Source organism: Leptonychotes weddellii, chromosome 1 (genome assembly GCF_054177405.1).
Source record: "Leptonychotes weddellii isolate Sample4059 chromosome 1, ASM5417740v2, whole genome shotgun sequence".
NCBI classification, from domain to species: Eukaryota; Metazoa; Chordata; class Mammalia; order Carnivora; family Phocidae; genus Leptonychotes; species Leptonychotes weddellii.
The window spans coordinates 8,118,732-8,130,547 of record NC_138369.1 but is presented as its reverse complement, the minus strand read 5'-3'; the positions used below and the strand labels follow the sequence as shown (position 1 = coordinate 8,130,547).

Genomic DNA, 11,816 nt, shown 5'->3' with positions numbered 1-11,816 from the left:
GGGGGGGGGGGGGCGGATGGGGAGGAGGGAAAGGGGGGCGGGCACGGTGAGAGTCAGCGCCCGGGGCTGGGGTAGCCAGACCTCGGACCTCAGGTGGAAGGGCGGTATCTGCCTGAGCCCTGCAGTCTGTGGGGTGCCCATGACCTCCTGACCCGCACTTCAGTGCTCGTGTATCAGTCCGACACTCAGTGCCTGGGATAGCACGCCTCGCTAAGCCATTTCCTCCCGGCAGCAGGCGTATAAGCTCCCCGTCTGACCCCGGGGGCGTCGGGCCCGTGTCAGCCTGACCTTGGGGCTGGGGCGGGTGTGCACAGGCACGACGAGGCTGAGAAGCGGCTGCCCAAGGCCAGCCTGGTGCTCCTCTCCAAGTTTGAGCCAGTGCTGCAGTGGACCAAGCACTGTGACAACGTGCTGTACCAGGGCCTGGTGGAGATCCTCATCCCCGACGTGCTGCGGCCCATCCCCAGTGAGTGCAGGACGGCCGCCCCGCCGCTGCCCCCCCCACCCCACCCCCACCACAGTCCCGATCAGCCCCTGCTGCCGCCCGCAGGTGCCTTGACCCAAGCGATCCGGAACTTTGCCAAGAGCCTGGAGAGCTGGCTCACCCACGCTATGGTGAACATCCCTGAGGAGATGCTGCGTGTGAAGGTGAGGGTGTGACGGGGCTTCTGGGCACGGGCTCACGGGGAGGGCGCTGAGCGGCCAGCCTGGGTGCACAGCCCACATCCTGCCACCCGGCTGTGGGACTGCGGGCTGGGGGCCTTGGGCTCCTCTCCCTGATAGAGGCCATGGGATCTGTCCCCACGCATGTCCCTCAGAGTGAGCTTTGGGTATTGCCTTCACAAACCGGCTTCCTCAGGTGCCCACTTCTGAAACACAACCCCTCTGTGGTGTTTTTGTGCACAATACGATATCTTAAAAAAGAAAAACCAAACGCAACTTGAAGTAGTTCTCTTTGGACAGCTGAAGCAAAAAAAAAAAAAAGCAACATTTATAAGTGAACAGAATAATAGCCCTCTTCATCAATGCTGCATATTCACTAACTACTCTGATGTGAGGAAGTAGATGTGATGTGCTTGCTCTTGAGCAAAAAAAGAAAAGGAAGAAAAATAAATAAAAATAAAAGGAAGAAAAGGGGGTTTTCATTGTCCTTAAAATGTCAAGGAGACAGTTATATGGAACTGGGCATCTGAAGCATTACTCCTGGGTGCACTGGACAGGGGGTGAGGAGTGGAGAGGTGGAAAGAGTAGAAGCTGGATCCAATGAAAAAAATGAATAAATGTATTCATTTATTCAGCACACATTTATTGAGCATCTACTGTGTGCCAGCATGGTTCTCCATGCTGGGAGCACAGCAGTGACCAAGATGGACAACACCCCACCTTCCCTAACCTGACATTCTAGCCAGTGCCCTCTGAGAATTTCTCTTGTGTCCTTTCATTAAAAATAATAATAATGCTGGTCAGACACATTATATTGTTTTTTTTTTTTTTTTGCCCCGTACTTTGGGTGTCCACCCGAAGTTTGAAAATCCCGACCCCTTGATCTCCCAACAAAAGCAACGAGGTACATCCCTCCCTTTTAGGAGAAGGAAAGGCTCAGAGAAGTTGCAGCGGATGGGGCAGGGGATGGGGGAGGGGGGATCGCACCGTCCACGCGCACATCCGCCACCTGCCACATCCGGCCCCGCAGGTGGCAGCGGCCGGCGCCTTCGCGCAGACGCTGCGACGCTACACGTCGCTCAACCACTTGGCGCAGGCGGCGCGCGCCGTGCTGCAGAACACGGCGCAGATCAACCAGATGCTGAGCGACCTCAACCGCGTGGACTTCGCCAACGTGCAGGTGAGCGCGGGACGGGGCCGGCGAGCGCGGCGCGGGTGAGGGCAGCGCGGCCCCGGGGCGGCGGCTGAGCCGCGGGCACTTGCCGGCCGTCCTCCAGGAGCAGGCCTCGTGGGTGTGCCGCTGCGAGGACCGCGTGGTGCAGCGGCTGGAGCAGGACTTCAAGGTGACCCTGCAGCAGCAGAACTCACTGGAGCAGTGGGCGGCCTGGCTGGACGGCGTCGTGAGCCAGGTGCTCAAGCCCTACCAGGGCAGCGCCGGCTTCCCCAAGGCCGCCAAGCTCTTCCTCCTCAAGTGGTCCTTCTACAGGTGCGCTCTGGCTCCGCCTCCGGGAGGGGCGGGGCGGCCCCTTCTGGGGGCGGGGCCTCGGGACGGCTCCTCCTCTCCGGGGGGCCGGCCAAAATGGGATGGGGGAGGCCCCGCCTCCTCGCAGAACTTGGGACCAGAGAAGATCCCGCTTCCTCGGGGCTCGGGTTCCCTTTCACCAGGGCGGAGGTCCCTGTTGGCGGTGGGCAGGGTGAGGACCCTGTGCTCTCACTGTTGGACGCACTTGGGAAAGCCGGGGCGGGGCCGGACCGGGGTAGCAGGGCTAGCTGGCGCGTTGGGGGGTCGTTGAGGCACGGAAGGCTGGCGAGGGGCGGCACCGGGCCTGATGGCCTCCGTTCCGCCGCCGCCCACAGCTCCATGGTGATCCGGGACCTGACCCTGCGCAGCGCTGCCAGCTTTGGTTCTTTCCACCTCATCCGGCTGCTCTACGACGAGTACATGTACTACCTGATCGAGCACCGCGTGGCCCAGGCCAAGGGCGAGACCCCAATCGCCGTCATGGGCGAGGTGCGCGCGGCGGGGCGCTGAGGGCGCGGGCGGGGCGCCCCTCGGCGGGACCCTCACCCCTTGTCTTGCCTCCTTGCAGTTCGCCAACCTGACCACCTCGCTGAACCCCCTTGACCCGGACAAAGGTAGGCGGGGCGTGTTCCCTAGCGTGGGCCCGAGTCCCAGGAGCGGCAGTCGGGGCGGTGGGGATGGAGGAGACGCCACGCTGAGTCGGGCCTGCTCTGTGTGCCCCAGACGAGGAGGAGGAAGAGGAGGAGGAGAGCGAGGACGAGCTGCCGCAGGACATCTCGCTGGCGGCTGGCAGCGAGTCGCCCGCGCTGGGCCCTGACGCCCTGGAGCCGCCGGCCAAGCTGGCACGGACAGACGCGCGTGGCCTCTTCGTGCAGGCGCTGCCCTCCAGCTAAGCCCGCGGCCTCCCCCGCCCCGCCCGCCCCCGCCGCCCGTCCACGCCAGGGTCCCTCACAGCTTCTGTGGCTTCGCTGTCACCGTTCCAGCCTCGGGCCGGGAGGGGGCCGCCAAGACAGGGAAGGCTAGGGGGTCCCTGCCCGCAGTGGGGCCGGCACAATCACAGGGCCGGGCGGAGCCGCAGCTGCAAACTGACACAAAAGACGTGCCTTAAGGAACCCGCCACCGTGCCCAGGTGCCCCGTGGGACAGCCAGCTAGGCTCCTTGGCCCCGAAGGCCTCAGCATCTCCCTCCCCCAGCCCCACCCTCCCGCCACCCCAGGGGGCAGGCAGGCAGGCCCCCCTCCCCTGTGGAACTGTTAACTTATTCAGCTCGCTGGCTTTGCACAGTCTGTCCCGGGCCCAGCCCTGAGCCCCAGGTGGGCACAGGTGGGCATCACCTGGGGACCCCCACTGTCAGCAGCAGCCCCGGGACCCCTCCCCCAGCAACCCCACCGCTCCCCACTCCTTGGTATAAGTGCAATTAAAGCCGTGGGTGTCGCATCTTCTCCAGAGCTGGGCCCTCCCTTGCCCCGCAGCCCTCGAGGAGGGCACTGTCCTGGCCTGGTTGGGGGGAGGGCGGCCGGGGGCACCGCCTCCAGCTTCCAAAGAGCAGCAGGCCGGGCTGGGCGTGGGAGCCCAGAGGGGCCTGCTGCTGGCAGTGGGGCCCGGAAGTGCCCGCGCCTGTCCCGACCCCGGCTGGGGGCTCGGCTCCCTCAGATCCAAGACCCCGGCGTCCCAGGCCACCCGCCTCTGGTTTGTAATGGAACCTCTGTGCTCCTTCTCTCCCGGGAGACTGTGCTTCTCCTCCGTGCAGTGCGACCCGCCCCCCACATGACTATTGTGCGATTTGTGAGCCGCCTGAGCGGAGTTGGTAACTTGTTGGTTTTTTTCCAACCATCATGGCCTTATCTGTTCCGGTTTTCTCAGTGTCTTCAACCTGTGAGATAGATGTTTATGGCAAAAAGCAAAAAAAAAAAAAAAGACAAAAAAAAAAGACAAAAAAGATCTGACCTATTGTATAAAAATCACTATTTTGTGTGCTCCGCGTGCTACAGCTTTTGGGGTGGCCCCCCCCACGTCCCCTCCCCACTCCCTCGGGGCCCCCCCCCCGGCCGTGAAAGTGTCCACGCGTGTGGTAGTCTAGTGTGCCGAGCTGTTTTCTACCTTTTTGTAGTCTTTCTTAAAACAATAAATTCCGCTGTGCTATGTGGCTGCTGCTGAGTCGCGGGGCCCTGGGGCCGGGGCTCCGACTGGGCCCCGAGCGGCAGTAAGGGGAATTCAGGGAGGTTCAGAAATAAAACATTTATTACATGAAGAGGAACGACGGGCGGCGGGAGGGGATGGCCACGAGGTCTGCCCCCTCAGGTGGGGGGAGGCTGGGGCAGGCAGGGGAAGGGGGTCCATTCGGCCTCCCTGGGGGGCAATGTCCACACCCGTAGCCAAGGAAAGGGGCAGATGCACAGAGAGCAAGGGCCTGTGCCCAGCGCAGGGTGAAGGTGGGCGCTTGAGGCTGGTGGGGCAGGGGGCTCCCTCCCTCTGCCCCTTCCCAACTTAAATAGGCATAAATAAGAAGCGTCCGGACTCTCAGGCCACCAGGGGCTGCCCCGCCCAGCCCCCTTCCCCGCAGCCTAACACGAGTGCCGGCCCGTCGGTCGGTCGGTCGCGTCGGGCGGCCGGTCATCGGTCGGCCAGCCAGCCGGGGAGAGGCTGCCAGGAAGGCGGCCGGCTCCCAGGCCACGGAGGTAGTTGGAGTCAGTGTCCAGAACGGCCGGGCCCTCACAGCACAATCCATGTGTATCGCTCACTGTCTGCCAGAACCTTCAGTGAGCACCCTGCAGGGAAGGGTCAGAAGGGAGCCATGGAGTCTCTGCAGGCCCAGGCTGAGGGGAGGGGCCTGCCTCTTTCCCTGACTTGATTTGGGCCACAAGGTTCCAGAAGGCAGCGACCCTGTTGAGTTATCCGGCGGCCTCCCAGTAGAGGTCTGCTAAATGAGTGCATGGACTGTCTGGGGGTCCCCAGGTGCCACACCCGCCCGGTCCTCCCCGGGCCTGCCCTCCCCCCATTCCAGTTCCACTAGCACGGCCAACGGACTCCATTCAGGAACACTGAGGAATCCGCACGTGCTCTAGGCCTGGCATGGCACCAGAGAAGGACCTCAGTCCTGACGGTCACCGGGTCACGGGGCCCACCTTTGTGCAGCGCCTCGTTGGTCATCCTATTGACGTAGCGGCCGCTGCTCTCGGGCACTAGCCACTTCATGACCATGTCCACGCAGCTCTTGCGGTATGAGCTCCAGACGCTGCCGCTGAGGGCAAGGGGGTGAGGGCTCTCATCACCCAGGCCACCCACCCCGGCCCCCGGCCCCCTGCCCCGGCCCCCCCTCACCTGGTCTGCCCCTTGACCTCGGTGAGGTCGCCGACACTGACTGTCACGAAGATGCCCGTGTTGAGGTCCCATGCCACCTTGAGGCTGGTGTGATAGGTCTTTGGTCTGCAGTGGGGTGGGGGGCAAAGGAGAAAGGGACGGGACCAGTGGGTCCCTCAGCTGGGACCCGGGCGACCCTGAGGGTCTTCTGTCTTTGGAGCAGTAATGGAGTGTGCGGTCCAGGTTTTGGGGGCAGGGGAAGTCGTCTCCTGTCCCGACTCGCCCACCCCCGCAGAAGCAGCTGAGTGTAGCCTCGTGCTGGGCAGATGAGGGGCTTCTCTGCTCCCACTCGCTCACCGGAGCTGGCCCTCCTCGGTGGGGGACGGGAATGCCAGGAGCAGCAGGCCGATGTTGATGAGGACTTGATTGGTTTCCGGGCAGACCTGGGGGGGTGAAGGGGCGGGGACGACAGGGACAGCTACTGAGGTGACGCCCAGAACAGAGAGGCCCTGGGCCCGCCCTGTCCCCCTCCCCGGGGCCCACCTCCAGGATGACAATGTCATAGTCACTGAAGGAACAAAACTGGTGGGCCCAGGTGGCATCATGGCGGATGACCTCATTGATGACGTATTCAAAGTCCAGTGTGAGCTGCTCCACCGTCAGGTACTGACCCTGTGGGTGGTGGGCCGGGGAGAGCTGCTTCAACTGCCACCCCCGCAGACTCCCCGGGGGGGCTGGCACCACTGGCACCAACCTGGACGGCGGCCTGCTCCCGCATGGGCCGCAGGTTACGGCCACGGAGATCAGTCACCACAAAGGGCAAGGAGATCTTGTCATCCTCGAACTCTGAGGGAACAGGACATGGGAGTAGGGGTGGGGGCCCCCCCACGCCTAGGGCCCTGCCCGCTGGGTGGGTTTCCGGCTCACCGTCCTCCGGCTCCGTCCCTTCGCTGGAGCCCAGCACGTAGTACAGCTTGGTGTAGTTGACGTAGCCGGGCTCCGGGGCGGGCGCCTCGGCTGCAGGGGAGCTGTCTCGGGGTGCCACCTCCCCGCCTGGGGCCAGGGGCTCCGAGGGCAGACGGCAGCGGCTGCCCGACGGCCCCGGGCAGGGGGGCAGCCGGGCTTCCTCCAAGGCCCCCCCCCTTGCCTCTCTAGCCCTACGGAAGATGTCGGCCACAAACTCCTTGGCTTTGGCGACGGCGGGCGAGGGCTCGGGGGCCCCGGGGGGCCGGGCGGGGGCCACTTCAGGGCAGGGGCTGGGGAGGGCAGGGGGCACCTCGGGGCTCTGGGGCCCAGGGGGGCTGGGAGGGGCGGGGGGGCAGGTGGTGTGGTCATACAGGATTTGGCAGAAGCTGCTCTCGCCTGGAACAAAAACCAGAGAGGGAGGTGGGGGGCGGTCAACAGACAAGGTCAAGTTTAGGACACTGCCAACCGCCCTCACTGCCCCGGGGGCCGGTTCTTAGAAATCCACCTTGAGGAGACCCTTCTACAAGACTTACCTATGTTGAAAGAGCAGTCGGGAACACTCAGAAGGGAAAAAGGCCTTATACACACGCGCGTGCACATAAGCAACACTCATTCAGACTTCAGTTCTGAGCATCTACCAAATGCCACACACTAAGGACATGAGCGAATAAGACACAAAACTCCCCGCCCTTGGGGGGCTGACAGTGACAAAAGCTAAGCTTACTACACAGCCATGCCTCCTCCCCAACGGGAGCTGACTGGCTTGGGCACACGGCAGCCAAATCCCAGGCCTCCATCTGTCTCTGCCCGACTAGGGACCGGTCCCCCCGCCCCCCCCCGGGGATGTGGGCGCAGCACGGACAACCCTAACGCACTCAACGAGCAGCACCAGGAGCTGGGCACCACCTCCGCAGGGCCCCCCACAATCAATCCTGGGAGGATGGGGGCTGTGTCCTCCCAGTTCAGAGACTAGGGACCGAGGCTCAGGGAGAAACTTGTCCAAGGTCACACTGCAAGACAATGCGAACCAATGCACTGCTGTCCACCAGCGTGGACAAAACTCACTCCCCTTCTGTGTAAATGGTGAGGTGACAGACATGGGTGACCGTGCCCCCCTCACCCTCGAATGCGCACAGCTGAGTCCTGTCCCACGTGGCCCTTCCTACAGAGACCCATAGCCACAAGTCCAGGGGGTACGGGCCTCAGCTAGGCCCGGCTTGTTGGGGCTCACAGCTTGACGAGGGGCAGGGCCTTGCCCACAACAGCTCAGGTGGCCAGGGTCAGGAGGCCCCTGGATGGGCCTGGGGACAAGGCATCCTGGCCCTTGTTGATGTGTGGGCTCAGTTATATACATTTAATTCTCTTTTCATATCTGCTCCCCTCCCTCTCCAGGGGCAACCATTTTAATGTAGTTAGCGGGGGTCTTTCCATTTGACTGGGTTCTTGCAAAATCGGAACATTTTTAATTTATATGTAAGTGGTATCATTATCCGGTTATAGATCGCCTTCCGTTTCTCTTACATTGGAGCACGTCTTTAAGGCAACGCTCCACGGATATGCACGCTGGGGCGCCCATTGGGGCTGCTGATCCAAGAGAATACCGGCCTTGTCCCACCTCCCTGATCCCCAGGGATGAACAGCAGGCAGCCCCCAAAGCCTTGGACATGCCCAGGCACAGGACTGTGGTCACACGGCTGCCGTGCGGCCCCGAGAGTGCAGAGGAGGCCCCAGGGCCCCACATCACCACCAGCCGGTAGCATCATCCAGCTTCCTAACTTTGGCCACCCTGTCAAGGGACATCACCTTGTGATCTCACTGGCGCTTTTTCTATTCCCAAAGACATATGACAGCCAGCTGTCCACTAACAACTCCCTGAAATTTTAAATTTTTGAAATGAGCACTGTGCCACCCGGCACGGTAGCCACGGCCACGTGTAGCTGTTTGAACTCAACTAAAATGAACTGAAATTAAAAACTCAGTTCCTTGATCATGCAAGCCACTTTCAAGGGGCTACTGGGGGGCAGCTGTAGCCGACCCGGCAGACACAGGCCATCCCAGCCCTGTGGAAAGTTCTAGAGGACAGCGCTGGGGTGGAGCATGGCTAGCTTTGCAGTCCGTACTCCCGCTTTCCAGCCGAGTGACCTCGGACAGGGGACTTCGCCTCTCCAGACCTCATTCAGGGTCAGGGGACTGGGGGCTCTGAGGATTCCAGCGGGTGCCAGGCCCATCATCAGACCGGGGGGCCTACCTGCCGAGTGGACTGAGACGGCGCAGGCCACCAGAGAGTAGCTGGTGTTGAGCAGCACCACCTGGTCCTTCTTGAGCTGGAAGGCGGGCTGGAAGGTGGGGAAGGGGTAGACCACCTGGTACTTGGTGTGCAGCATGAAGCCGTGCCGCAGGCACTGAGCGCTTGGGTCGCCTGCAGCAACACATGCCCCGCAGGCTCACTCGTGGCCTCGGGGCAGGGAGGCGGCCCGCACCCCGAGGCCCCCCGGCCGCTCACCTGGATGGGCCCGGCTGGCTTCCCGGCACGCGGCGCAGCGGCCCGGCGGTGGCACGGCCACAGTGCTGATGTAGATGTCTCGGTGGTTCTCGTCACTCATCATCATCATGTTCATGAGCATCCCGTTGGCCGAGCGGGTGCTGGGGGCCGGCACGCCTTCAGCAGCCTGGCCCACGCCCCGCCCTCCCCGGGTCCCCAGGCCTTCCGTGTCCCCACGTCTTACTTGAAGCCAAAGACGATGACCTTGGAGGCATCGCTGGGCCACTCGCACACGGTCAAGTACAGGTCACTGTAGATCTCCTCGTCCTGGAAGAGCCGCACCTGCCGGACCTGAGCAGCACGTTCAGGGTCGGTATGGGGTCACAGCGGGTAGGGTGGGGGGCGTAGGGAAGCCGAGGCTGCACCACACTGGGCTGGAATCGGAGCTGGGGCTGAGCTGGCAGGAGCACCCTTTCTGGGGAGGGAGGTGGTCGAGCTAGGGAGTCCCAAGCAGCTCCTACACCATACCCCTCTGCCTTCCTGAGGACAGGCTGGGGAGGCTCCCCTTACGAGGAGGGGAACCAGGGAGGCCAGCCTGGCACAGGCAGAAGCTGAGGAGAGCCCTGCCCCAAGAAAGGGGGCTCTGCCAGACACATCAGTTCCACGCCCAACCCACCCTGAAACCTGTTCCCCTCTCCGAGCTCATGTGTAAACTGGGGTAAATGCACTAACCTTCTGGAAAGAGGGGGTCAAGGAGTCAAAGTCAGGGTTAAGCGAACAGGCTAGCAAAGCTCCGGGTCCCACCTGGCCTGAGCCTGCCGTGTCCTTCTTAGGCATGTATGCTGAGTCGAACCACACAAAAGTGCCGCTATCTACCCACTTGCAACTATAAAAATGGCAACTGCACGTGGTTTGACCAAATACACGGAATACTGACAATGACCCTTGGAGTAAAATTTCTCCACTTTATGGACAAGGAAGCTGAGGCTCAGGGGGGTGCTGTGATCTGCTGGTCATGCTGCTGGAAGGGACAGCCCAGCCCTGGGCCCGGCCCTACCAGCTTGAGTTTGCTGTGGACGTTGAACTCCCACCAGTACAGATGGTAGATGTAGAAGGAGAAGTCATCATCCCCGCTGCTGCTGGTGTACGAAAGAACGTAACGGCCGCACTTGGAAAAGCCCAGGAAGATGTGTCTGTGGGGGTGGGGGCAGAACAGCAGGTCAGGACCAGCCTGCCGCCCCCGCCCAGCTCCCCCACCTCAGCCCAGCCTCGCGCAGCCTCACCCTGCGTAGAGAAAGTCCTCGTCCACAATGTTCTTGAGCGAGACGCAGACCCTGGGCGGCAGCTTCCGGAAGAGGCGAGGCGAGAGCTGCCCACTGATCTGGGGAAGGGGTGGCCCTGGCTCATGAGGTACCATCACCCCCAGTCCCCTCACCTAAAGCACAGTAGCACCCCCAAGGTCTGGCCCAGACACACAGGCCCACTTAATAACCATGACGGTCAAGAGTGGTCCAAGCTCTGGAAGGTGGGAATAGCTGGGGAAGATCAGCTGGGCCTCACCTGAGCCTCCCCTTCCACCATGGACCCATGCCACCCTCCCAGCCCCACATCTCTCCAGCCTCAGAACCCCTCTTGCCCAAGCAACCAGGTTCTAAGGACCAGCAATGGTATCACCCCCCACCCCCAGGAAGGTTCCCCATTCACCCCTGGTCACAGTGGGCCACTGGTTGACTTCCTGAAGGCTGCTTCATGGTGCACTGAGCTGTGGGTGTCCTCGACCCCTAAGGAGGCTTGACCAACTGAAGTCACCTGTCCCTGACCCACTAGCTTACACACAGGGTGCTCAGGACCTTTGGGACGGCCTTGGCCTCAGCTGGGGACCCACAGAGGCAGAACAGTGGGGCTGACCAGTGACCTTCCAATTCCTGCCCAATTCCCCCTTCTCAATTAACCTAGCCACCTTCTAACCGACTCCCTCATCCCAAAAACTTCAAGGAAGGATGGGGGAGGGGGGCAGGCAGGCACAAGCTGCGTAGTAGGGCATCAGAGAGCACCCTGAGTGCTACAGCCCAGTCTGAGTGAGATACTTGGCCTTGCCCTCAAGAGAGTACAGTCTGATGGGAAAGAGACCTATCTGGGGAGCTCCCTAGCAGACGGGGGAGACAGCCCACTCCTCAAGGGGATCCCAGTCTGATGGAACAGCCCTGTTGGTGAGGCCCAGGCTGACAGGGGAGACACAATCCCTATCCAGGGAGCTTCCAAGCTAAGGGTGGAGCCACAGCCCAACCCAGGGAACAACCAGGCTGAAGGCGGAGACTGTCCCTGCCCCAGGACCTCGTCAAAAGGAGGAGACACAGAGCTGCCCTCACAGAGTTCCCAGCCTAATGGAGAAGGTGCTCCCCCTATCCACAAGGATACAGTTCTGCCCAGGTTGCTGCTGACCTGACAGCAGATTCACATGTCTGCCCTCCCAGAGCTCCCGAACTGATGCGGGAGATACATGCTGGCATGCTGTGAGTTTACTGTCTGATGGAGAAGACAGAGCCCTGCTCTGAGAGCTCCCAATCTGAGGGGAAAGACCAGGCTTTCTCCAAGGAGGTCCCTCCCATTCAATGGGGGAGGCAGACACAGGTACAGGAACTCCCAGCTCCCGTGTGGTCAGAGCCGGGACAGAGAGAGGAACACCAGGCAGAGGAAGCCCAAAGCCGGTAGCAGGGGCTCCGCCAAGGGGGCGGGAAGGCTCCATAACGGAGGGGCCATGAGAGCAGGGTTTTGGAAAAATGAGTCTGACCCTGGATCGCCCCCTTCCTCCTTATTCCTCCAGCGACCCCCTCCCATCCAAGCCCTTTCTCGGCCACCCCCATCAGCCCTTCCATCCGAGCCC

General features: G+C 62.0%; 2 protein-coding genes across 3 annotated transcripts in view; one reads left to right on the top strand and one right to left on the bottom strand.

The window, feature by feature from the left end:
- The window catches only part of RFX1 (regulatory factor X1), a 31,257-nt gene extending 26,931 nt beyond the window's left edge, over positions 1 to 4,326 (top strand). The window contains exons 14-21 of the mRNA XM_081805430.1: positions 164 to 170; positions 245 to 466; positions 551 to 648; positions 1,694 to 1,843; positions 1,941 to 2,149; positions 2,521 to 2,674; positions 2,754 to 2,799; positions 2,909 to 4,326. Coding sequence (XP_081661556.1) covers positions 164 to 170; positions 245 to 466; positions 551 to 648; positions 1,694 to 1,843; positions 1,941 to 2,149; positions 2,521 to 2,674; positions 2,754 to 2,799; positions 2,909 to 3,078 — 1,056 coding nt within the window. The 3' untranslated portion in view covers positions 3,079 to 4,326. The remainder of the gene's footprint in view (positions 1 to 163; positions 171 to 244; positions 467 to 550; positions 649 to 1,693; positions 1,844 to 1,940; positions 2,150 to 2,520; positions 2,675 to 2,753; positions 2,800 to 2,908) is intronic.
- Positions 4,327 to 4,407: 81 nt separating this feature from the next.
- DCAF15 (DDB1 and CUL4 associated factor 15) overlaps positions 4,408 to 11,816 on the bottom strand; it is a 7,777-nt gene continuing 368 nt past the window's right edge. The window contains exons 2-13 of one of the 2 annotated variants that reach the window (XM_081813899.1): positions 10,216 to 10,313; positions 9,990 to 10,125; positions 9,177 to 9,283; positions 8,954 to 9,093; positions 8,699 to 8,869; positions 6,412 to 6,846; positions 6,239 to 6,330; positions 6,028 to 6,156; positions 5,842 to 5,927; positions 5,506 to 5,610; positions 5,310 to 5,425; positions 4,408 to 4,952 (exon numbers count right to left, since the gene is read on the bottom strand). In XM_081813899.1, coding sequence (XP_081670025.1) covers positions 4,897 to 4,952; positions 5,310 to 5,425; positions 5,506 to 5,610; positions 5,842 to 5,927; positions 6,028 to 6,156; positions 6,239 to 6,330; positions 6,412 to 6,846; positions 8,699 to 8,869; positions 8,954 to 9,093; positions 9,177 to 9,283; positions 9,990 to 10,125; positions 10,216 to 10,313 — 1,671 coding nt within the window. In that variant the 3' untranslated portion in view covers positions 4,408 to 4,896. Of the gene's footprint in view, positions 4,953 to 5,309; positions 5,426 to 5,505; positions 5,611 to 5,841; positions 5,928 to 6,027; positions 6,157 to 6,238; positions 6,847 to 8,698; positions 8,870 to 8,953; positions 9,094 to 9,176; positions 9,284 to 9,989; positions 10,126 to 10,215; positions 10,314 to 11,816 lie in introns of both variants that reach the window. The other variant, XM_081813890.1, reaches the window with a different exon arrangement.